Source organism: Rhinoderma darwinii, chromosome 1 (assembly GCF_050947455.1).
Source record: "Rhinoderma darwinii isolate aRhiDar2 chromosome 1, aRhiDar2.hap1, whole genome shotgun sequence".
NCBI classification, from domain to species: Eukaryota; Metazoa; Chordata; class Amphibia; order Anura; family Rhinodermatidae; genus Rhinoderma; species Rhinoderma darwinii.
The window spans coordinates 639,797,846-639,825,714 of NC_134687.1; the positions used below are offsets into that span (position 1 = coordinate 639,797,846).

The window sequence follows — 27,869 nt, forward strand, 5'->3', positions numbered from 1 at the left end:
AAATCTTAAATGTGTGTGGGCGCATGTGCGTGTGTGAGCTTGGGAATGTCACATCAAGGTGACTTTAAATTACGTATTATTACAATCGGCCTCGGCAATACAAAATAGACATTGTCTACGATTGTAACATGATTTCATGTGTACACATTTCGGTAGTCGTTTGTTGTGCTCCACTCGAGACAGATGTATGAGGATTATCATGTGCAGAACATCTAAAGCTTTTTCATCATTACTAGCATATTTGGGTCTTCCAGATCTTGGTGCGTCTTTAATTGAACCGGTTATTTCGAAACGATGAACAGTTCTTTTAACAGGTGACAATGAAATTGGATCACAGATAGGATAAGTGGCATTGAATAAAGCCGCTACTTCTCGATAGGATCTCATTTTTTATTTGCCATACCCTCTCATCATCAATAAAGTGATCCTTTCCGTTACGGTCAAATGCATTTTGTGATATGACAATAGAAATGTACAAAAATGGAAATTACTTTCCGAATTAGCGCTCTCTGAAATTCACAAGCGACTACCAAAATGTGTACACCTGAAATCATGTTACAATCATAGACAAGGTCCATTTTGTATCGCCGAAGCCGATTGTAATAATACGTAATTTAAAGCCACCTTGATGTGACATTCCCAAGCTCACACACACACACACACACACACACACATTTAGGATTTTACCCGCGTGGTACATTTTGGGTAATGCTAACACCGGCGGTAGCCGATAATGAAGATAACTTTGAAGTTAAATATCTCAGCGAAAAATCCTATCTCAAAATTGATTGCGGCATTGTTTTCGTATTGAAAAGAGCTTTCAAATGAGCCCCTACTCGACCCCCGTGCCATTTAAGATTTTGCTGCCCCCGCCCACCCCTTCCGCCCCCAAGGGGGTGGTGGTGTTTTGTGTTGGCATTCACTGGTAGATATTATGACCCCATTAAATCCCATCAAATTTCAACCCTCTACCTCGAGCCATTCAAAAGTTATGAGGGTGTTCCGGAACTTTTGGTGGGCACTGTATATACACACTATATATACACCATACATACATACATACATACACACACTATATATACACATACATACATACATACATACACATGTATACATCACAGACACACGAAAATGCACATTATACACATAGAAAGTACACATTGTAAACACAAATGCACTTTCTTTTTATGTAGGATATTTGTGAAGGGCGTTCAGCAGCTTGATGGCTTGACACAGTGCCGCAGACCATCTCCCCTCCCTCATGTCCCAACTGGTAACAGCAGCAGCAGGAGAGGTGTGAAGAGCAGGGAAGGGGGGCTGAAGGGGGAGCTTCTAAAGTAGCACAGGGAGTTTTAAGATAGCAGCACAGACCACGGCTACTAATAGCTGGGAGTCGGACAGCAGTTCTTGGCTGCTATGCCACCCCCTTAGAAATACTGTACCTTGCCTTCTGATGCCAGAAGCTCTCCTCTCCTCATGGCAGGTGCGGCACTGGCAGCGGGGCCCCCTCTGGTGCTAGCTATGCCACTGGGCATGAGGGGGCCCATGCGGTTATGGGCCCCCTGGGAGCCTTGGGCCTCGGGCGGCCGTCCTAAAGATGATCCGCCACTGCCTGTAGAATATGATGTAATACATTATATGTCTTTTATTTCCACTGCTTTCTCTTCCTATCTCTGGTGGGATCCTGTTTGAAATGCTAAGAGACAAGTAGTGAAAAGTACAGCAGACAAATAACAGTGCTGTGTTTCAGTTTCAGACAATGATAGCACTACCTTACACGTTTTAATAGAGGGGCATACATTAATGAAAACCCGGAGTAGGGTTTTATCTGAAAATCCTTTTCTCCAGCTTCATAACTCAACTTATTCCTCCACTATGGTACTGATGTAAAAGACTAAGGGCAAAGGCACACGTGGCGGAATTCCTCTTGAATTCCGCAGCGGACACTCTGCAGCGTTAATCCGCAGCGGAGCCGTTTGTCCATTGACTTCCACTTTTATTTAGCAGTGTTCGTTTAGACGATGTGTAAAATTCCGCTGCGGAGCATAGGCTGCGGAGCGGAATTTGGTGTCCGCAGCATGCTAGGGCTGTTGCGGAGCAGTGGCGGACTGGTTGCGGACTCATGGCGGAATTTCTCCATTGACTTCAATGGAGATTCTAAATTCCGCAATGAAGTCCGCAGCTGTCATGAAAATGTTATATGTGCTGCGGATGCGTCTTGCTTTTTTGACATGACATTTCTTCATTCTGGCTGGACCTATGTATTTCTTGGTCTACAGCCAGACTGAGGAAGTCAATGGGGCTCCCGTAATTACGGGAGCGTTGCTAGGAGACGTCAGTAAATAGTCACTGTCCAGGGTGCTGAAAGAGTTAAGCGATCGGCAGTAACTGTTTCTGCACCCTGGACAGTGACTACCGATCCCAATATACAGCAACCTGTCCAAAAAATAGAAGTTCATACTTACCGAGAACTCCCTGCTTCTGTCTCCAGTCCGGCTTCCCAGGATGACGTTTCAGTCTAAGTGACGGCTGCAGCCAATCACAGGCTGCAGCGGTCACATGGACTGCCGCGTCATCCAGGGAGGTCGGGCTGGATGCCGAAAGAGGGACGCGTCACCAAGACAACGGCCGGTAAGTATGAAATTCGTTTACTTTCACTAGGGAAAGTGCTGTCCCTTCTCTCTATCCTGCACTGATAGAGAGAAGGGAAGCACTTTTCCCGCAGACCGCAGCAGCTAGTCCGCATAAATTTACTGCACATTTTGGGCAGATCCGCCGCAGAATCTGCAACGCAGATTCTGTGCGGCATTGTTGTGGACAGTTGCGGAGGAAATCCGCCACGTGTGGGCATGCCCTAAAAGGGGAGATGTAGGCTCTGTAGACTATCTTAAATGTCTTCTACCAGTAGATATTAAGGAAAGAAAAAGGAGTACACGGCACACAGTGCATCGCCCAAATAGTTTTTGGAGAAAAAACAGAGGTGATTTGGTTGTGCTCACCTAATGACGTTGTGCTTGGAGCTTGTCCTATAGTTTATATCTTTATGAGGGGGAGACGGGGGCCACCGTCATTGTAGTTTTTGTAGAAATTAAACCGTAAAAAAGGATGCTGTGACTTGGTATTCCAGTGTGTATTTATTCAAATCTAGGCGGAGGCCCAGCTAGGGTCTAAAAAGATCAGGGGCGCAAACCCAAGGGAATAGCACATATATCCACCACATATGAATAATATCACTATATAATGACCTAATATCACCACTACATAATGATTGAATAATGCAGTCAAACAGTTACCAAATAATACCACCATGCAAGGATCAAATAATACCGGAACACCACACAGTGTCTGAATAATGCCACCATACTGTTAGTAAATAGATAGGTTATAGATGGATCTATCAGTTGAGAACACTACATCTGTATGGAATTAATGACTATGTGTCATATGCAAGTTTCATCTAATCTCATATAGATCAATATACCCTATAGAACTCGATATCTGCAATGGAATATGTCATTTTTATATATTGCTAATAGCCTGGCATACGTTCTTGTATCACCCAAGCCCCTAATAACTGTCACTTGTATCTGACAGATAGATTTAGCCAGATCTGGCATGGCTTATTATAGGCAAAGCGAGTCCCGATGCTGCCCTTTCCACTCTGACGTGTAGGAGCGGACTGTACAGCCTGATGTTGCGGCTACGTATGGAGAGACGGGGCATGCCCATTACCAACATGGCTGACTCCAGAGCTTCAACCACGCCCCCTCATGTCATGAGGGGAGGCCGTATCAATGCAGACCATTGATTGGCCAGCACAGTCGAGCCCTTGAAAATCGGGGCGGGACTTTACTATGATGAAATTCCAATTCATTGGCTGAAGGTGACAGTGACCTCATTATGGGGGAGGGTACTCGGTCTTTAAAAGGTGGAGCACTTTGCCGCTGACAGTGGCTGGCATTTATGTCCATGCTATAATTGCAGACCTTGTACATTGTTTACAGAAACCTCTGGAATGCCAGAGGGTCTAATCTATTAACTCCTCAAGCCCCTGACGACTCACGGCAGAGTTATCTAAGAGTAATAAAACGCGTAGGGCTAGTTGTTTGTAGATCGGCACAGAGAGTGTTTTGTTAGCATGAGGGTCATACAGATATAACTGCAGAAGCTGCTGATACCATATTCAGTACCTAACATCAATGGTGTTCTGAAGTAGTAGCAGCTGTAGGCCTTATTCACACGACAGTGAAAAAAAATGTCCATTAAAAACTGATCAACTGTCAATTTTTCATGGCCGTTTTGGGTCTCTAAATTTTCATCCATTTCCAGTCTGTCTGTCCATTTTTAATGGCCGTTTGACATCCATTTTGCATCAGTTGTTCATGGGCGTTAAAAAAACGGATTAATTTCATTGATCAGGCTTTTTTTGTCCCAGCCCCCTGAAAACACCCGAAAGAAGGTCACATGTTGAACTAGACACTATTTACAGCCTTCCTGTATGATGCCACACACCTCCCTGTATATGATGCCACACACCTCCCTGTATATGATGCAACCCACCACCCTGTATGATTGCATACACCTCCTGTATATGATGCCACACAGCCTCACTGTATATGATGCCACACAGCCTCACTGTATGATGCCACACAGCCTCACTATATATGATGCCACACAAACCCCCCTATAAATGCCACACACCTCCCTGTATATGCCACACAGACCCCCTGTATATGCCACAGCCTCACTGTATATGCCACCACACAGCCTCACTGAATATGCCGCCACACAGCCTCACTGAATATGCCGCCACACAGCCTCACTGTATATGCCGCCACACAGCCTCACTGTATATGCCGCAACACAGCCTCACTGTATATGCCACACAGCCTCACTGTATATGCCACACAGCCCCCCCCTGTATATGATGCCAAACAGACTCCTTATTTTTGGCTACAAGCCAGGAAAAGGTGTCTTCAAATTGCTAAGCATTGCCCGGCTGCCATTTTGGGAGTGAATGTACAAACGGCCGCTGGCAGAAGCTATAGGACACACCAAAAGGCTAAGGGTATGTTCACACGCTTACTAAAAAACGGTCTGAAAATACGGAGTTGTTTTCAAGGGAAAACCGCTCCCGATTTTCAACTGTTTTTTAATCAAACACATTTTTCGCTGCAATTTTTATGGCCGTTTTTGGAGCTGTTTTTCTATAGAGTGAATGAAAAACAGCTCCAAAAACATACCAAGAAGTGACATGCACCTCTTTTTCGCAGGGGTCTTTTGAAAATGGGGTGTAAAAAAACGCCCCGTCGGAAGGCCATATTTCCCATTGAAATCAATGGGCAGATGTTTGTAGGCGTTCTGCTTCGGATTTTTCAACTGTTTTTCAGGGACGTTTGCGGCCCGAAAAACGACTGAAAACACTGTGTGCACATACCCTAAGGCCTGATTTACACGAGCGTGTGCGTTTTGCGCGCGTAAAACACGCTGCGTATTGCGCGCGTTGCCATTGCATTTTGCATGCATATACGCAGCGTTGTTGCGTTTTTAACGCGCGCGCGACCTGCGTTTAAAAAGCGCGTTAAAAATGCAGCGGTAGTTAATGCGAGGCCAGCCTACAAATAGGCCGGCTGGGCCAACCCTTGCTTGCTGAAAAGACTGGTTTTGCGCCTTCATTGCAGCCTCTGCAGAAACCCCAGTGTGTGTTTCAACAGTTGACACGTGTTTTTACTTGCAAGGCACAGTTATGCCTTCTCAGTCGCTGGCATGTTGTTTTTTTCGTGGATGATTTTGCGTCGATTTGGCGAACGGCGACCCATGCTGCAGCACCAGACGCGTGGAAGAAGTCGCATTTGGGTTCATCCACTTGTGGCCCAACAAACCTCCAAAGGGCATTTTCATACTCTCTATGAGGACTTAAGTCGGCACCCCGAAAAATTTAGAGCGTTCTGCCGCATGTCTGTGTCCACATTTGATCTCCTGCTTGCGCAGATTCGCCCTGGAATCACCTACCAGAATACCAACATGAGACGCTGCATTTCCCCAGAGGAACGCCTGCTTGTGACCTTGAGGTATGTGTGCACTTGCAATTATACTTCTTCAATGACGCTGTCTGTTTTACAAGTCCGCCCTAACATGTGCTGTTTATTGGTTTTGTTTTCTCTTGCGTTTAGATTTCTGGCCACAGGCAATAGTTACCATTCGTTACATTTTGAGTTTCTTTTGGGAGTGACCACAATTTCCTTCATTGTCACATCCACCTGTGTCGTGCTGTGGCAGAGATTAAAGCCCACGGTCATGCCTCAGCCCACAACAGAACAGTGGCTACGAATTTCGGAGGGATTTTTTCGAGCAACTCAATTTCCTAATTGCTCGCGATACTATAACTACAAACAGTTTTTTTCTATGGTATTGTTGGCCTTGGCGGACACAAATTATTGTTTCACAATTGTTGACATAGGCTCGTATGGAAGCTCGGCAGATGCACGGATCTTTCGTTCAAGAATGGGTAAACGACATTTGAATAATCGACTGGCGGTGCCGGAACCTTCGATCCTCCCTGGCTCCAGCGGCCCACCAATCCCATATGTCATCGTTGCGGATGAGGGGTTTGCCCTGACAAGGCAAGTAATGCGGCAGTTTGCAAGAAGGGTCTTGGATGAGCGTCGCCGCATGTTCAATCTCCGCCTATGCCGAGCTCGAAGATGTGTGGAATGTGCCTTTGGCATTATGTCTAACAGATGGCGGGTGTTTCTGTCTACAATGCAATTGTCCACGTGGAATGTAACACGTGTCATATAAGCGTGTGTAGTTCTGCATAACTTCTGCCGCATTCATGATGCTACCTTTGATGCCGAATATATACTAACACATGCAGCCCCCAGTGACACTGTCCCGGCGATTCCTCTAGGGAGATCTCTCACATACGGACTTCGAGTGTGGGATAGTTTGGCGGCATATATTGAGAACCCATCAGGAGACGCACCATGGGGGCTTGATGTAATTTAAAGGGTTGCATATTTTTGGACGTTTTCAGTCCACAGGTCCCAAGTGGCCAGTGTTTGGTGTTTTAGGTTATGGCCGTGTAGTGTTAGGGACTCGCAATACATGAGGACCCTTGACGTGGGTTGCGAGCTTACATCTGTTGGGGTTTGATCGGGCCATTTGCCATTCCTGAAACTGTTTTCAGGAGAATGAATGATGGTTGGCCAAAAGTTCGGCGACTCAAATCGCGCCTGTCCTTAGTGTAGCTATTGTCACATGACAGCACGCCAACTTTCACATCTCTTGCAAACAATGGCAAACCCTGAAAGATGTACTAATACCTCATAGAACGTGTGCACGAATTTGGGGCCAAGGCCAGCAGTGTGTGAGTGTACAGTAAAAAACATTTGCAGCAAACATTGTGTGGAGGGGTGTGAAAAAAAAACACCACGCAATTGCAACTGTCAACAACCTGGTTTTACTTTTTACAATGCACAGCAAACACGGGGTGCAAAGGAACCCAACAAAACAAAAATAAATACACAGCAACATGGTGTAAACCGCAAGTGGGCACACTTTAGAGCCCTTGACTAATGTGCCTTGCTCCGCACAGCACACAGGCACTTTCACAAGTGCTGGTAGTGGTGGCCCGGGGAGGAGTATGCGGCCATTTCAGCACCACTATGCTGGCCATGGAGCTGCTGAGGATGTTCCTCTCCAGCATAGAGGTGCTGATGATGGCCCTGGTAACTTGGCCCAGGGAAAGGGGGAGCCATGGGTCTGAAATAAGGGTGAGGCCGTGCGCTAGGGGTGGGTGGGTGGGTGGTATGGGGCTGGCAAATTAGACGTGGTGCTAGCCAGGGCAAATCCGCGCCACTGCTTGATCGCTGTGAAGCAGTGGTGCGGATTGTGGGGGGGTGTTGAGGAATCAATAAGGGTTATGATGGCCGCGTGTAGGCGTGCCATCCTATCCTCTGGGACCCTCCGCAGCAGGGGAACAATTCCCCGGGCAAAGAAGTCATGCCCGTCCTCGTCCGCCACTCGTCGAAGGTACTCCAGTACCCGAGTATCCACCTGGGCCGCGGCGGCTGGCTGCTAAGTGCGTCGGCGTCTTGTTGTTGGTCGCGGGGTGTGGTCCTCAGGCGGAGAGACTACGGCAGGGCCCGACTCTACTGGGGCGGGGTCCAGGGGTGTTGGCCTCGGGCTAAGGAGCAGCACTTGACTGGCGGGAGGTTGCAGCCCTGACTCAGGCAGGTCACTCTCCTCCTCTGTATCAAGCAAATTGTCGGTGGTTCTGTAATTTGAAAACATTATGAGAACACAATAGAGATCATTGCCCAAAACAACACGATGGTGAACATGACCTGTGCAAACAAACATTTTACACATGCAATAGCACATTTACTTACGAGCGCATCTCCATGATGTCCTTCAGGAACATAAGGTTCTTGGTGTAGATATAGGGGCGCTTTTTTGAAGCCCCATCCCCACTTCTGCCTCTGTCGCCCATCTCTCGGTGGAACTGGTACCTACAGCTACGCCAACGGGTTTTGATATCCAGGACTGTTGGAGGAAAAACAAATACATGGTCACACATTGCGATAACACACAAACAACTCGGCCCTAAAATACCTGAGGGGCCCTACCCAGCAAATTACATGCTACACGGTGATGCGTCAGCAACACAAAACATAAGTTGGGCATTTAGCTAAAGACACAGACAGGGACACACTACTTCAATAGGGATGACATTGCATCGTTTCTAAACACATGTACTCACCCATCCTACTGCGGTCGCGGGTCCTGGTGCTCTCCCAGTCGGACCCAAATAGCGCCTGGGCTATCTGCTCCCAGGCGTCCTCCTTGGCCGTGCAATCGTGATACGACTCCGCGCGGGTGTCCCAGATTTCTCCCTTCTCCTGTACCAGGCTGATGAGCCTCTCCACATCCAGCCCACCCGGCATGCCTGCAGTTCTCTGGGTGTAGTTTCCAGTCTGGGCCACTCGCATAGGAAACGCAAGCACTTCCTGGTTTGTGCTTGTTTGGACCTTTATAAACTCTTTTTCATGGACATAACAAGTGATGCGTGAAAAACGTGCATGCAACGCAGGAGCTTCCGTGTGTCATGCGTGTTTTTCACGCACCCATTGACTTCAATGGGTGCGTGATGCGCAAAAAACGCACGAATATAGGACTCGCGCTGCGCAAAATTCAAGCACTGTCTGCACTGCCCCATAGAGTAATATATGTGTGTACGACACGCGTGAAAAGCACGCGCGTATATTACACTCGTGTAAATGATGCCTAAGGGTATGTTCAGGCTGCTTATTTTTGGGCCGTAAAAATCGGAAGCAGAATGCCTCCAAACATCTGCCCATTGATTTCTATGAGAAATACAGCACTCTGTTCCGAAGTGGAGTTGCTAAAAAAAATGTCTGAAAATCAGGAGCAGTTTTCCCTTGAAAACAGCTTCATATTTTCAGACATTTTTGATATTGTGTGCGCACATACCCTAAGAATGATGAAAGTGAAGTGAATGACTTTTCAGTTGACAGGTTCACACGGCGTGTATTTGACACATTTTTTGCGCATTTTACGTGCCAAAAACCACATAAAAAAACACTTGATTACGTTTTTTATTTACATAATTGGTAAAGTGCACTGTTTGTACATACAAAGTGCTTTTCTACACACGCGTTTTAAAAAAACATGTTGTGTAAATAAAGTAGTGTCGAGTCAATTCCTTTGCACGTAAAACGTGCCAAACTTTCCCATAGTCAATGGGAGTCCTAATTATGCGCAAAAATGTGCACACAAAATGCGTAAAAAAAACATGCGAAAAAAAGCGTCAAACGCTTGATTAAGCTTCCCATTTACATCAACGGGAAAGCGCGAACACAGACACACATAGCTCTGCTACGCAGACACACATAGCTCTGCTACGCAGACACACATAGCTCTGCGACGCAGACACACATAGCTCTGCGACGCAGACACACATAGCTCTGCGACACAGACACACATAGCTCTGCGACACAGACACACATAGCTCTGCTACACAGACACACATAGCTCTGCTACACAGACACACATAGCTCTGCTACACAGACACACATAGCTCTGCTACACAGACACACATAGCTCTGCTACACAGACACACATAGCTCTGCTACACAGACACACATAGCTCTGCTACAGAGACACACATAGCTCTGCTACACAGACACACATAGTTACAGAAGGTGTGCGGGGTGGCTATGAGAGAGAAACAGACAGAGACACACACCTTACCTGGAGCGGGCGGTCTTCATAATGTCACCGGCTCTCCCCCTACAAACCAGCTTCTCTGCTGGGTCGCTCTGAACTGCGCTTGGTAAGTTGTTATTTCTGGTCTTTGTAGCGGTCGGATGTTTTGTGGGACGAGTCGTATTTTGTAATGACATAATATTCGCTACATACAACTTATTCAATGACTTTTATACATTTCTTGTTAATGTCGTTCACCGTGCGGTTTAAGGGATTGTTCACACGCAGCAAATACAACCCACGACACGCAAGGTGTCCAGCATTTGCAGCAGGGTATCCGGTCTTCCCTATGTTATGTGAACAACTCCTGAGCGGTAAATGTCCTGTGCAGGAAGGAGTTAAATGAGTAAAATACAAGTTTATACTGAATCTTATCCCACAAAACAATGTATCACTCTACTCCGCTCCACCTGCGCTGTAACATGATGATAAGAGATCACACGGCATGTTCTCTTTATATATAATGTCACCTCAGCTGCTGCAGAACCTCACAGTTCATATCAAACACTGACTGCATATTGCAAGTGTCTTCATTTTACTCTTCTCACCTGAGATATATGTCGCAAATGTCTGATATATGGGGGTCCCACCTCTATGTGGAGAACGGGGGTCCCCCGACCCACCTGTTGAGGTGATGACTACATCCAGGCGGAGAATGAATGGACAGGTGACCACACATGTGCACGACTCTCTCCATTCACTTGTACAGGAGTTCCAGAAACAGCCGAGCACGGCCAGAGGTGGAGCCGCATCTATCTGACATTTCTGGCATATCCTGGGGAGAAATTTCCGTGTTGGGAATACCCCTTTATTCCATGTGGTGACGGTTCTGAGAAGATGTTTCTCTCAATGATCAATAAGTGAGGTTCTGTATGTCACACATGATGTCGTCCCCTGTATAATTTCCATCTTCTCCTTTCTTCATAAAGACGTCTGCTGTACTAGATCCTCCAGCTCCTCCAGTTTTCTCATCTTCTCCTCCACAACGTTCCTTCTCCTGAATGACCCACCAAGGATGGACAAGGACAGGAATGAGATGAGCAGAAGAATATTAGACTTCACTTTGGAGATCATCTACCTGTTGAGCGGAGAGGTAAACTTTTCTACATTATAGAACAAGTCCCACATAGGGAAGGGACAATACATAATAGGAAGAATCCAGTGTCCTGTATAACCGTGTCCAGACCTTCCAAGTGACGTCAAGAAGCTGAAGATCAGCCACCAATATGGTCAGTTATGTGTCATGTCACCAATGCAGCCAATAATAATGTTGTAGAGCAATGAGAATGACAAGGAACCAGGAGGATCAGGATGACATCTATATAGAAACATAGAAGATGACGGCAGGAGGAGAGCACATGGTCCATCTAGACCCCCCCATATTATTTCCATTTTTTTGCTTTGGCCTCGTTCTATTTTCTCAATGTCTTTTTGTAGGTGAGGTCTCCAGTATTAGGGTACGTTCACACGGCTTATTTTCAGCCAATTTTCGGGCAAGTAACGGCCGAAAAATCGGTAGCAGAACGCCTGTTCTAAAAACACGGCCGCGAAAGAGTGCATGTCACTTCCTGAGCCGTTTTTGGAGCCGTTTTTCATTGACTCTATTGAAAAACAGCTCCAAAAGGGTGCGAAAGTCGCAAGTTGCTGAAAATCAGGAGCTATTTTCCATTGAAAAGAGCTTCGTAGTTTTAGATTTTTTTTTTATTTTGTGTGTGCACATACCCTTACAATTGTGGGGTTACTAGAGCTCTATACAGCGGTGTCACAATCTCCCCATTTCTACTGAGGGGGGAATATGGTGTTCAGTTCTCTAAGTGTCTCTCTCCATACACAGGAGTACACAATAGTGAAGACATCGGGTGACTGTACGACTCCCATCATCCATGGGTCAGGAGGATGGAGCAGTAGTCAGAGCCCCATCACAGAGCCTCCCCCTCACTCCCGGATACATGAGAAGATCTTAGAACTGATCTACAAGATGACTGAGCTGCTGACTGGAGAGGTGACTGCTGGGAAATTCTACAGTAACAGCACTGGAGGTGTCTGGGTGATGACTGTATCATTGTGTGTGTCAGGTTCCTATAAGTTGTCAGGATGTCACTGTCTGTTTCTCCATGGATGAGTGGGAGTATCTAGAAGGACACAAGGATCTATACGAGGAGGTCATGATGGGGAACTACCGGCCATACACATCACAAGGTAAGAAGATATAGATATTTTTTTTACAGTATTTACAGATATGTGATTCCTGATCTCCGATCACCTGTTCCTTGCTTTGCTGCAGTGCTGAACTAGGAAATGTTGACAGATTTGTAGTAGAAGTTTCCATATATCTGAATGTTGTTCTTCTGCAGCAGGTGCATACATTTTTATTATCATTCAGATTAGTTGTACAATCACAGAAATTTCTGTAACAGTTTCTCCATGTTTGAACATCCTCTTATATAACCAATGACTGATCTGCGCTGCTCTTATGATCTCTACAACATGAGGAGTATATTTTTCACTTTATAGAGAATTGGGTTCTTGCCCTGTTCAGATTGTCACGACTAGGGTATGTGGAACCACTGGGTTACTCCGCCTTATCGGAGTAGCAGCTGGTCAAACGACAGTCAATAATAGTCTCTTAGGACAAGAGTACCTGGGTAGATGGCTTGTGATGGATAATTGGAAGCAGGCTTGCGCCGGACTCTTTGAAGCTGGCTTGTGCTGGACTCTTTGAAGCTGGCTTGTGCTGGATGATCAGAAACTGGCTTATGCTGGACAACAGGACTTGTTTGGGACACCAGACACGGATACTGAAGTCGTTGCAGACATAGGACTTGATAAGGACACTGGACATGGACACTGGACTTGGCACAGACACTGGGCTTGGCACGTATCATAGACACTGGATATAGGATACAAGATAACGCTTGGGAACCTTTGCAGACCTACCCAGGGTTAGACACAACATTTCTCAGGCAATGAGGAAGTGGGCAGAGTTCCTTTTAAAGTCCCGGGTGTGCTGGGATTGGTTTGGGGTGAAACGTCTGGTGCGCGTGCTGGCCCTTTAAGACCGGGGACGAGAGTGCACACTCTATGGGCATTGGCCGGAGGAGAGAGCAGTGTGTGCCAGCGTCTTAGGGGAAGGAGATGCCAGCAAGAATTCAGAGTCCCGCGATCACTGCTGCCGGTAAGCGGGGAATGATGACGGTCAGCTACCGTGGACCTTGGAGATTGTTTTTAGCCTCTGGATCATCTGGAATTTGTAAGCTTAAAAAGGTTGAACCTGATGGACTTAGTGGGTTGAAAAAAAATACCTATTTATTTTTAATAGAAAGTGACATTACATAAAAGGGGGGATAACATTTCCTATGCTGCTGCTGTCTCTATTCCTATACACAGCGTTCATTGAGCGCTGTGTAAAAAGACTTCGGAGAAGACAGAAGCAGCGAAAGCTGCTTCTATCCTCTCCTCAGGGTCCCCGGCAGTCACTGACAGCCGGAGACCCGACATTCAGCTGCCCGATCGCGCGGGCAGCAAGTTAAAACCCGAGCAGTAAAAAGTCTATGGCTCGGGTTTTAAGGACCCTGACCGCAAAAATACAGCCAGCGGTCGGGAACCAGTTAAATTACATATAAATAAAAAACCTACACATATTGGGTATGTACACGACCATAATAACCTTCGAAACGTGAACGGGATAAAAAATAAGCAAAATACTGAAAATCGCTTTTTCCTATATTTTAGAAGCAAAAATAAATGATGTAACTTGTACAGTCATTTTTTCAACCCCGCAATTTTTTTTAAAAAAAACTCCTGCATAAAACAAGGCCTTACAAACCTACATCAATGAGATGCAAAAATGAAAAAAATTAAATAGTTGGTCATTAAGGCCTTTTTAGACCTGGTAATTAAGGGGTTAAAGGTCCCATGTAGTGCCTGTTATACCTTCGTTATATCTTATCCCCTTTCTGCCGCAGCCATTTTTCATTTTGGTTTTTTACTCCCCACCCGGCCATAACTTTTTTATTTTACCACCGATATACCCGTATAAGGGGTTTACTTTTGTGGGGCGAGTTGTAGTTGGAAACTGGGAAAAATATGTTATCTTTACTCTGCAGGTCAATACATTTACAAAGATAATAAATTTTATATATATATATATATATATATATATATATATAATTTATTTTTTATATATATATTACTACTTGTTAAAGGGGGTGGGGTAATAGCAGGATTCACTGGTTAGTGACACCCACTATTACTACTGCCTTTATAAATCAGGGTCACTAGGGTTATGCCTAGTTCCCCTACCTTTTCCTTATACTAACAACAATCTAATTGCTTTTGCTGCTACTCCTGGGAATAAGACCGTATAGTAAATAAAGATAATATTTATTAACAGAGTAATCACTGATATAAAATACAGTAACTAATCACAGTACAGTATAAACACGGTATCACAACCCTAATTATACCGCCACCCACTTACCTAAACATACATATGAATACAGTTACGTTACAACACAATACACATAAATTACTTGTAATTCTCACACGCTCACTATCTCTTTCCCACTCCCTCCCAATATAACTTTCCCTATACACTAAGGGTTCATACGGAATAAGGAGGAACAAGGGGAATGGGTTTCTGTGTACCTGGGGATGTACAGGTCAAGGGTCATTGCAGGGTACTTAGGGCAGCAAGGGTAAACAGGGTTCAGCAAGGGGTTAACTCAGGGACTTCAGGGACAGCAGGGGCACCAAGGGTTACTCAGGAAAGCAAGGGTTAACTTAGGGACAGTACTCGGGGAGAGTAGGGACAGTACTCAGGGAGAGCAAGGGGTTAACTCAGGGAACTTCAGGGACACCAAGGGTTACTCAGGGAAGCAAGGGTTAACTTAGGGACAGTACTCAGGGAGAGTAGAGACAGTACTCAGGGAGAGCAAAGGGTTAACTCAGGGACAATAAGGGTTAACACAGGGACCCAAGGAGAGCAAGGATTACAACAGGAGGATTCAGGGAGAGAGAGGGTTAAGTGTAGCTGTTGCTATACTTGATACTTAGCGTGACTCGTTGGTGGAAGCAGGAGCCGTAGCAAGAGACAGGAGCCGTCATTGGAGGAGACAGGACAGGAGAGGTGAGCCGGTTCGTGGTGGTGTGGGTGGCAGGCAGGTCCCAGCTGCTGCTCGTTGGCAGAGCGGTGAGGTCGACTTCAGCTCCTGAGCGTACCGACGCAGGGCTATTTGACCCTGCCGGTACGCTCGCAGCGGGGGACGAGTGGCGCTTGCCCCCCGGCTAGCATGGGTCGGCATGGTTATAATGTATCACCAGCCGACTCATGAGCGCACGCGCGAGACTGTCCATGCGCGCGGGAGATTTGAAATGGAGACAGGGGATAACTATCTCCTGTCTCCATGGTTTCCAAACAAAGCAGGGCAATGCTAATTGTCCTGCTGTGTTTATAACCGTATTCATGACGAGGGCTGTTGATGTTACAGCCCTGGCTCATGATACATTATATGTATTATACATACACATACATATTATATATATATGTGTATATACATATACACACATATACAGTGAAGGAAATAAGTATTTGATACCTTGCTGATTTTGTAAGTTTGCCCACTGTCAAAGACATGAACAGTCTAGAATTTTTAGGCTAGGTTAATTTTACCAGTGAGAGATAGAAAATACATATAAAAAAAAAAAAAAAGAAAATCACATTGTCAAAATTATATATATTTATTTGCATTGTGCACAGAGAAATAAGTATTTGATCCCTTTGGCAAACAAGACTTAATACTTGGTGGCAAAACCCTTGTTGGCAAGCACAGCAGTCAGACGTTTTTTTGTAGTGGATGATGAGGTTTGCACACATGTTAGATGGAATTTTGGCCCACTCCTCTTTGCAGATCATCTGTAAATCATTAAGATTTCGAGGCTGTCGCTTGGCAACTCGGATCTTCAGCTCCCTCCATAAGTTTTCGATGGGATTAAGGTCTGGAGACTGGCTAGGCCACTCCATGACCTTAATGTGCTTCTTTTTGAGCCAATCCTTTGTTGCCTTGGCTGTATGTTTCGGGTCATTGTCGTGCTGGAAGACCCAGCCACGAGCCATTTTTAATGTCCTGGTGGAGGGAAGGAGGTTGTCACTCAGGATTTGACGGTACATGGCTCCATCCATTCTCCCATTGATGCAGTGAAGTAGTCCTGTGCCCTTAGCAGAGAAACACCCCCAAAACATAATATTTCCACCTCCATGCTTGACAGTGGGGACGGTGTTCTTTGGGTCATAGGCAGCATTTCTCTTCCTCCAAACACGGCGAGTTGAATTAATGCCAAAGAGCTCAATTTTAGTCTCATCTGACCACAGCACCTTCTCCCAATCACTCTCAGAATCATCCAGATGTTCATTTGCAAACTTCAGACGGGCCTATACATGTGCCTTCTTGAGCAGGGGGACCTTGCGGGCACTGCAGGATTTTAATCCATTACGGCGTAATGTGTTACTAATGGTTTTCTTGGTGACTGTGGTCCCAGCTGCCTTGAGATCATTAACAAGTTCGCCCTGTGTAGTTTTCGGCTGAGCTCTCACCTTCGTCAGGATCAAGGATACCCCACGAGGTGAGATTTTGCATGGAGCCCCAGATCGATGTCGATTGACAGTCATTTTGTGTGTCTTCCATTTTCTTACTATTGCACCAACAGTTGTCTCCTTCTCACCCAGCGTCTTACTTATAGTTTTGTAGCCCATTCCAGCCTTGTGGAGGTCTATGATCTTCTCCCTGACATCCTTAGAAAGCTCTTTGGTCTTGCGCATGTTGTAGAGGTTAGAGTCATTTCGTTCTGTGGAGAAAAGATCTGTGAAATTGGCAGATCCAGGCTAATTTCATTAAAAAAATAAAAATAAATCAACACTTATTGGCTGTTAACTTCTGTTAAAATCCTGATGAGTTAAAAATAAATATATATTTTTTATAGCTTTTTCCCCATTTCAAACAAGAATATGAACTCTCTAGTAAGTTTCAAAATTGTATTTCCTTGTAAAATATTTTCCACATAAAACATCAAAACGTTTTGTTGCCTGTGTGACTTCTCTGATGATCCCCAAGTCTGGCTTTAGTAATAAAACATTTCCCACATTCTAAACATGAATATGGCTTCTCTCCTGTGTGACTTCTCTCATGTACAACAAGATCTGATTTATTTGTAAAACATTTCCCACATCTTGAACATAAATATGGCTTCTCCCCTGTGTGACTTCTCTCATGTCTAACAAGATTTGATTTATTTCTAAAGCATTTCCCACATAGTGAACATGAATATGGTTCCTCTCCTGTGTGAATTCTCTGGTGTCTAACAAGACTTGATTTATCTGTAAAACTTTTCCCACATTCCGAACACGAAAATGGCTTCTCCCCTGTGTGAATTCTCTCATGTATAATATAATTTTTGTCTGTAAAGAACTTCCCACAGAGTGAACATGAATATGGCTTCTCTGTGTGACTTCTCTGATGTATGACAAGATTAGATTTGTGTGCAAAACATTTCCCACACAAAGAACATGAATATGGCTTCTCTCCTGTGTGAATTCGCTCATGTATAAGATTTGATTTATCTCTGAAACATTTCCCACATGCTGAATAGGAATATGGCTTCTTCAGTGTGTGAATTTTCCTCTGTGTAAAAACATCTGAACTTTTTGTGAACGGTTTACTACATTGGAATTTTTTCCCCCCATTCTGAGTTGTACTTGTAGTAGCAATCTGTGATTGGTCAGGAGAAGGTTCCTCATTATTAGGGGAATTATATGATAGATCTGTACTGTGAAGTCCAGGATTTACATTAAGGGAAGTTAGCTTTTCTTCTGAAGACCGCTGCATGATATCTCCCTCAGAGTTCTCACTGGAATTTTCAGTTAGGATTAACCCCTTAATGACCAGCCTATTTTAGACCTTAATGACCAGGCTATTTTTTAAGTTTTTCCATCATCGCATTCCAAGAGCTATACCTTTTTTATTTTTGCGTCGACATAGCTGTATAAGGTCTTGTTTTTTGCGGGACAAGTTGTATGTTTTAATAGCACCATTTTGAGGTACATATTATTTATTGATTAACTTTTATTAACTTTTATTTGGGGGGGGAAATAGTAAAAAACCTGAAATTTCGCCACTCTTTTTTGCGTCTTAAATCTACGCCGTTTACCGTGTGATATAAATAACACAACTTTATTCAGCGGGTTGTTACGATTGCAACGATACCAAATTTGTATAGTTTTTGTATTTTTTACTACTTTTACACAGTAAAAATGCTTTATTTTCAAAATTATTTGTTTGTGTCCCCATATTTGAAGAGCCATAAGTTTTTTTATTGTTCCGCCGATGCAGTTGTATGAGGGCTTTTTTTTGCGGGAAGACTTGTGGTTTTTATTAGTATCATTTTGGAATAGATGCGACTTTTTGATCACTTTTTATCACATTTTTTTTAAGTCAGGATTCACAGAAAACAACAAATTTTCCATAGTTTTTTATTAAATTTTTTACGGCGTTCACCGTGCGGGTTAAATAATGTAATAGATTTATAGTCGGGTTCGTTACGGACGCGGCGATACTAAATATGCGTAACTTTTTAACTTTATTTTTTTAATAGTAAAGCATTTTGTAAGGGGAAAAGGTGGGTTTTTCATTTTTTTTAAATTAACTTTATTAAACTTTTTTTTTACTAGTCCCATTAGGGGACTTTAATATGCGATTCTTCGATCGCTATTATAATACACTGCAATAGTTTTGTATTGCAGTGTATTACTGCCTGTCCGTTTAAAACGCCTGATGTGTCTTTTCCGTATGTTTGGGAGGCGCATAAGGTGGTGATAAGAGGTGAGCTTATTGCCTTGGGATCACGTCTGAATAAATTGAGAATGGGAGAGATCTCTTCCCTCCTGAAGCAGATTTCTGTGTTGGAAAAAACACATAAGGCCACTATGGCTCATGAGACACAAGGGGAACCTCTCACTTTGCGGAATAAATTAAAAGATGTACTTAATATTCGCTCGGCCAAAACCTACATGCGCTGCCGTCAGCGTTTTTATGTGCATGGGAATAAAGGCAGTAAATTAATGACGTCCCTACTTAAAAAACAGGCTGCTAAATCCTTCATATCTCAGATTAAAACTACAAATGTCACATCCACATCTGATATTGCTGAAGCTTTCAGAACATATTATTCCTCTCTGTATAATCTAGCCAGTGATTAGGGGGATTTGTAATAGTAGAACAAAATAAACTACAAAGAAAATCACCAAAATTTGTGTTTCTTTTTATTTATTTATGTTGACTATCCCAAAATGGTGCTTTACCATTTCCTGCAAAATGACACAAATGTAGGTCATTGGTGGTATAAAGTTCCTGCACAATGACACGCTGATATTTAGGATAAATTCACATGTGGCAGATTTGTTAAATTCATGTGAATTTCTGTGCATGGATTTCTACAAACCTCATTTCGTATGAATGAGACGGTCACAAAAATATCTGCAACAAATCTGTACCCTTAGGCCTCCTTCATTTTCTTGTTTTCTTCTGGCATTTTTAATGTCCTATTGAGAAACTTGTGGGAGAATGGCAGAAAAAAAATGCCATACCCAGCGCAATATGTGTTTAAAAAATAAAATAAAAAAATAAGCCATGGAAATAAAAACGCAAGAAAAACACATTTTTTTGTAGTTAGTTTTATAGATCACTATAGGACTTTCATGTAACATCTGGCTGTTGCTTTTTTTGGGCAGAAAAATGATAGGAAAAAAACCCCCAGCAGTGTGCATAAAAACCACGCTGGCAGTGTCAATAGGAGCACCCTATCAGCATTGACTGTGGTGTTTAACCTCTTCACGCGCTGCTCCGCAACTGTACGTCCTGCAGAGGGCTTGCTTCCCACATCAGGACGTACAGTTGCGGAGTAGTTCCCGGCGCACACTGTCCTAACGGACAGTGTCCGGGAACCGGGAAGTCAGCTGTCCCCGACAGCTGACACTCCAGTCTTGCCGGTCAGCGGACCATCGCTGCTGATTTCAGCAATTAACCCTCCGAGGCTTCCTGTCAGTGTGACTGTCACATCACAATGACAGCTAGAAAACATTACGTAGGTAGTGTAATGTACTCTGGCAGCGATCAAAGCTGCAAGTCTAAATGTCCCCTAGTGGGACAAGTGAAAAAGTAAAAAAAAAGTAATACAAATGTTTTAAAAAAAATGTGTAAAAATAAAAGTTATACGTTATATTAACAAACACTACTTTTTTTCCTATAATAAGTCTTTTATTATAGGAAAAAAAATTAAACACGTTAAAGAAAGTACACATATTTGGTATCACCGCGTTCGTAACGACACCAACTATAAAAGAATAATGTTATTTTTCCTGCACGATGAACACCCCAAAAAAGAAAATCAATAGAATACTACACCAGAATCACTATTTTTTGGTCACCACCCTTCCTAAAATAGAGACTAAAAAGTGATCAAAAAGTCGCATGTAACCGAAAATAGTACCAATAAAAACTACAAACCGTCCCGCAAAAAACAAGCCCTTACACAGCTTTTTTGACTGAAAAATAAAAAAGTTATGGCTCTCAGAATATGGTGACACAAAAAATGAATTATTTTATAAAAAAGTGATTTTATTGCGCAAACGCTGCAAAACATTAAAAAACCTATATACATATGGTATCGCCGTAATCGTATCGACCCGCAGAATAAAGTAAAATTGTCATTTATAGCACACGGTGAATGCTGCAAAAAATAAACTAAAAAAACATTGTCAGAATTGCTTTGTTTATGGTCACCCGGCTTACAAAAAACTTGAATATAGAGTGATCAAAAAAAAACAAAAAACAAATGTACCCCAAAATGGTACCAATGAAAACTACAGATTGTCCCGCAACAAATAAGCCCTCACACGGCTCCGGTGGTGAAAAAATAAAAAAGGTCTGGCTCTCAGAATATGGCGATGCAAAATGTGCAGAGTGTTCCAAAATCGGATAAGATCGGGCGCCATTTATCAGTGCGACACCGGCCACACATCTATGAATAATTATTTATTTACCACATTATTATACCCTCTTATTATGCCCTGATGTTCTCCGCACAGATTACATACGCCCCCACATTATAAACTGAAATACCAGCAAAACCCCAAACAGAACTGCTACCCAGCAAAATCTGCGCTCCAAAAGCAAAATGGCGTCCATCCCTTCTGAGCCCTGGAACGTGCCCAAACAGCAGTTTGCGCCCTCATATATGGCATCACCATACCCGAGAGAACCCGCTTAACGATTTATGAGGTATTTGTCTTCAGTGGCACAAACTGGGCATAACATATTATGCACTAAAATGGTATATCAGTGGAAAATTGCAATATTCACACCATCCGCTGTGCATTGACTCCTTTGCGCACTATGACTTAATAGCACGTCATGGTGCGGGGGTTGATGTATGGATTGGGCTCACATGCTGAGCCTGCTCCATATGCTGCGGGTGTCAGCTGTGTATTACAGCTGACACCCAGGACTAACAAACAGGAACAGCGATCGTGCGGTAACAGAAGCCTGTAAAAATAACAATATGCTGCAATAAATTAGTATTGCAGTATATTGTACCAGCGATCCAATGATCAAGTCCCCTAAGGGGACTAATAAAATATGTAGAAGAATTAAAGTTATTAGTAGTGATAAAAACATAAAAAAGTTTCAAGTTTAAAAAAAAACCTTTTCCAATTTTTCATCTAAAGTAATGTAAAAAAATTAACAAAATTGGTATCGCTACGTCCGTAACAGGCCGAACTATTACAATATACCATTACTTAACTTGCACGGTGAACACCGTAAAAAACTTGGAAGGCGGGGAGTGAAAAACGAAAATAAGCAAAAAATGGATCAGTCCTGAAAGGGTTAACTCATTTCTAATGAAAAAAAACTTTTGACCACATGTGGGGTATTTCCGTACTCGGGAGAAATTGCTTTACAAAAATTGGTTGTTTTTTTTCTCCTTTATCTCTTGTGAAAATTAGAAAATGCAACATTTTAGTGGAAAAAAATTGTGATATTAATTTTCACGGCCTAATTCTAACAAATTCTGCAAAAGACCCGTGGGGCCTAAATGCTCACTATACCGCTAGAAAATTCCTTGAGAGGTCTTTCCAAAATGGGGTAACTTGGGGGGTTTCCACTGTTTTGGTCCCTCCAGGACGTTACAAACGCGGCATGGCACTGAAAAACAATCCAGCAAAATCCGTGCTCCAAAATACAAATTGCGCCCCTTCCCTTTTGAGCGCTGCCATGGGTACAATCAGCAGTTTATTACCACATATGGGATATTGCCGTAATCGGGAGACATTGCTTTACAAATGTCGGGGTGCATTTTCTTTATTATTCCTTGTAAATATTAAAATTTCTATGTTTTTTCAGAAAAAGTGTCGATTTTCATTTTTACAGACTAATTCTAATAAATTTAACGAAAAACCTGTGTAGTCAAAATGCAAACTATACCACTAGATAAATTCTTTGAGGGGTGTAGTTTCCAAAATGGGGAAACTTTTGGGGTGTTTCTACTGTTTTGGTAACACAAGACCTCTTCAAACCTGACGAGTGGCCCAAAATCCACTGGGTGCTCCTTTGCTTCTGTGGCCGGTGTTTCAGTCCATTACCACACTAGGGCCATATGTGGGATATTTCTAAAAACTGCGGAATCTGGGCAATAAATATTGAGTTGCATTTCTCTGGTAAAACCTTCTGTGTTACAAAAAAAATGTATTAGAAATTAATTTTGGCAAAAAAAAAAAAAATTTGTACATTTCACCTCTACTTGGCTTTAATTCCAAAATTATCGAGCAAATTTACATGTCACAAGAAAACAATCTCAAAAATCGCTTGGATAGGTAAAAGCATTCCAATGTTATTACCACATAAAGTAACACAACAGATTTGAAAAAAATCGGCTGTGTCCTGAAGGCCAAAACAGGCTGGGTCCTGAAGGGGTTAAGTGGTTAACCCCTTTACTCTGCAGAACATTTTTAATTTTTGCTATTTTCTCCCCACCTTTCAAAAGCCATTACTAAATAAAATATTTTTTCCTTCGATATAGCCATATGAGGGCTTGTTTTTTGCGGGACGAGTTATAGTTTTTCATATCAAAACGGTGTTCCCTCCACACTTTTTTGGGTTTTGTTTTTATGGCATTCACCATGTGGTAAAAATGATATGGTAACTTCTACGGGTCAATACGATTATGGTAATACCAAACTGTTCTACGGATGCAGGCCTGGTCAGAAGCGACCAGGCCTGTGTCGCTGGAGGACGACGCAGGAACGGGGGCATGTGAGTATATAACGTTTGTTTTTTGTTTTTTACTTTTTATTGTGAGTGGCACTATCTATAGGGGGCATTTTCTACAGGAGGCATTGTGAATGGCACGATCTACAGGGGGCACCGTGTGTGTGGTGCTTTACCTTACAGTGTTTGACACAATTTTATTCAGGGGCGCAGTGTATAGGGCTATTATATTTAGGGGCATATTGTACAGCATATCCTTACTAAAGTTCAGGCCATACTGGATGCTGTAGTTTTACCCTGCACAAACTTATATGGCAGGGGATAACCTGAATTTGCAAATTAACTCTGCACCAAGCTGAATTTGTGCTAGTTTTGCAATTATGTAATGTGCTATATATATATATATATATATATATATATATATATATATATAAGTCGCAATCCAGAGGAAAAGAGGCAGCACTCCAATATTATAAAGATCCTAAATTTTATTCACCCAACATAGAGGCAACGTTTCACCTTCCCATTGAAGGCATTTTCAAGCTTGAAAATGCCTTCAATGGGAAGGTGAAACGTTGCCTCTATGTTGGGTGAATAAAATTTTGGATCTTTATAATATTGGAGTGCTGCCTCTTTTCCTCTGGATTGCGATTGTGCGTATTTGGGGTTTCATGTCAAGTCTCCCCTGAGGATAGCACCCTCACTGCATGCTACGGTGCAGCTCCTATATTTTGCTTTTATATATATATATATACACACACACACACACTACCGTTCAAAAGTTTAGGGTCACTTAGAAATTTCCTTTTTGAAAGAAAAGCACAGTTTTTTCCAATGAAGAGAACATTAAATTAATCAGAAATACACTCTATACATTGTTAATGTGCTAAATGACTATTCTAGCTGCAAACGTCTGGTTTTTAATGCAATATCTACATAAGTGTATAGAGGCCCATTTCCAGCAACCATCACTCCAGTGTTCTAATGGTACATTGTGTTTGCCAACTGTGTTAGAAGGCTAATGGATGATTAGAAAACACTTGAAAACCCTTGTGCAATTATGTTAGCACAGCTGTAAACAGTTTTGCTGTTTAGAGGAGCTATAAAACTGACCTTCCTTTGAGCTAGTTGAGAATCTGGAGCATTACATTTGTGGGTTCGATTAAATTCTCCAAATGGCTAGAAAAAGAGAGCTTTCATGTGAAACTCGACAGTCTATTCTTGATCTTAGAAATGAAGGTTATTCCGTGCCAGAAATTGCCAAGAAACTGAACATTTCCTACAACGGTGTGTACTACTCCCTTCAGAGGACAGCACAAACAGGCTCTAACCAGAGTAGAAAGAGAAGTGGGAGGCCACGCTGCACAACTGAGCAACAAGACAAGTACATTAGAGTCTCTAGTTTGAGAAATAGACGCCTCACAGGTCCTCAACTGGCAGCTTCATTAAATAGTACCCAAACGCCAGTGTTAACGTCTACAGTGAAGAGTCGACTTCGGGATGCTGGCCTTCAGGGCAGAGTGGCAAAGAAAAAGCCATATATGAGACTGGCTAATAAAAGGAAAAGATTAATATGGGCTAAAGTACACAGACATTGGACAGAGGAAGATTGGAAAAAAGTGTTATGGACAGACGAATCGAAGTTTGAGGTGTTTGGCTCACACAGAAGAACATTTGAGAAGCAGAACAACTGAAAAGATGCTGAAAGAGTGCCTGACGCCATCTGTCAAGAATGGTGGAGGTAATGTGATGATCTGGGGTTGCTTTGGTGCTGGTCAAGTGGGAGATTTGTACAAGGTAAAAGGGATTTTGAATAAGGAAGGCTATCACTCCATTTTGCAACGCCATGCCATACCCTGTGGACAGCGCTTGATTGGAGCCAATTTCATCCTACAACAGGACAATGACCCAAAGCACACCTCCAAATTATGCAAGAACTATTTAGGGAAGAAGCAGGCAGCTGGTATTCTATCTGTAATGGAGTGGCCAGCGCAGTCACCAGATCTCAACCCCATAGAGCTGTTGTGGGAGCAGCTTGACTGTATGGTACGCAAGAAGTGCCCATCAAGCCAATCCAACTTGTGTGAGGGGCTTCTGGAAGCATGGGGTGAAATTTCTCCCGATTGCCTCAGCAAATTAACAGCTAGAATGCCAAAGGTCTGCAATGCTGTAATTGCTGCAAATGGAGCATTCTTTGCCGAAAGCAAAGTTTGAAGGAGAAAATTATCATTTCAAATAAAAATCATTATTTATAACCTCGTCAATATCTTGACTATATTTTCTAGTCATTTTGCAACTCATTTGATAAATATAAGTGTGAACTTACAGCTCCTGATCTTCGAGCAGCCTACTAAATACAGCCGGGGTCGGAAAACATTCCAACCCCAGCTGTTTAACCCTTTGATCGCTGCGGTCCGTGACTGAGGCATGATCAAAGGGAACCCCTCTTTTTGATCTAGTCACTGGAAACCCGATGACGTGATTAAAGACCGGGGAATCCCTCTGCAGTCAGCCCTGGGTACCTAGAGAGGACTCCAGGGCTGTCTGTTCACTTTGCCTGTTGTTAGGGCACACTATGTGCTGCCCTAACAGCAGCCTGTATCAAAGTGACACAGTATAATGAACTAGCAAACAGGAGTATGCTAACACATTATAAGTAAAAAATAAAGTTGTAAGTAAAGTTATCCCTTAACGGGTTTAAAAAAAAAACAAAACATTATTTTGCATAAAATATATTTAATAAAAACAAAAAACCTACACATATTAGGTATCTACACGACCGTAATAACCCGTAAAAAAAAAAAAAAAAAAGCGCTGCCGAGAAACGCTTTTTCCTATATTCATGTGGTAAAAATAATTTTTTTCCTATCCCCAAACTGCGTGACAAAATGAAAAATACTACTTCTCCCGCATAAAACAAGACCTCATACAGCCATGTCACTAAAAAATGTAAAAAGTTATGCCTGCTGAAATGCAGAGGCAAAAACAGAAAAATTGAGCAGGTCATTAAGGCCTTTTCAGGCCCAGTCATTAAGGGGTTAAAATAAGTAAGCTCATGCTGGGATTGTCTGAACAATTATAGGTTTTTGTTTCTTAGTATTCCTTGTTATGGAGAACATAGCGAAATATTTACCAGTTTTTTTTATTATGAGAAACGAGCCGGACGCCTCATACCGTCTGGAAACACAGTTTGTTTACCATTTTTGTTACGAGGAATAGGCTGGTGATATTGCAGCTGTGGCATCATTATGGCCCATCAGTCGTGGTGACGTTGCATGTTATGGGAAATTTTCGTCTAAGGGTATGTTCACACGATTAACAAAATACGTCTGAAAATACGGAGCTGTTTTCAAGGGAAAACAGCTCCTGATTTTCAGACGTTTTTTGAGCAACTCGCGTTTTTCACTGCGTTTTTTACGGCCGTTTTTGGAGCTGTTTTCAATAGAGTCTATGAGAAAACGGCTCCAAAAACGTCCCAAGAAGTGTCCTGCACTTCTTGTGATGAGCCGTCATTTTACGCGCCGTATTTTGACAGCGACGCGTAAAATGACAGCTCGTCTGCACAGAACATCGGAAGACCCTTTGCAGGCAATGGGCAGATGTTTGCCGACGTATTGGAGTTGTCTTTTCAGGCGTAATTCGAGGCGTAACACGCCTCCATTACGTCTGAAAAGAGGTAGTGTGAACATACCCTTACATGTAAGGAGCCTTTCTTGCTCGTGATTGGCTCAGCACGACCAACTCCCCGTTGTACGCGATTGGCTGAAGCAGAGCCAACATGCCATTGTAAATGATTGGCTGTGCTCAAGCCTAATCCCCTTTTGAAAGATATTATTGTAATTACATTTTGTCAATAAAGCAGAGGAGGATATTTGGGTTTACAAAGCAGTCTCGGTCTTACTTCTCTCCGATATATCGATATAACTAAGGGATTTGGATATGTTTATTGACAAGTGTCTGTTGACACACCCATCTAAAACTTCAGTCTAACATATTTTGGCCAGGATTGTGTCAACAGAAGCCCTGCCCTAGGGGACTTAAATTGCTTCAACGATATACTGCAATACTAATGTATTGCAGAATATCGTTAAGCTGTACTTCTGGCAGGGTTTAATAGGAGCACAAAGATGGCAGATCTGGGGGCCTACATTAACCATCAAAACCCAGCGATTATGTGGAGTGGGGGGAAATGGGGCATCAGCCCACTATTTCTAACAGATAAGATGCCGCAGTCGCTATTGACCATGGCCTCTAATGGGTTAA

General features: G+C 43.0%; 1 protein-coding gene across 1 annotated transcript in view; it reads right to left on the minus strand.

Moving 5' to 3' along the window:
- The window catches only part of LOC142694207 (uncharacterized), a 308,282-nt gene that overhangs the window by 174,411 nt on the left and 106,002 nt on the right, over nucleotides 1–27,869 (minus strand). The window contains 1 exon segment of the mRNA XM_075847611.1: nucleotides 17,420–18,192. Within this exon segment, the coding sequence (XP_075703726.1) occupies nucleotides 17,420–18,192 (773 nt within the window).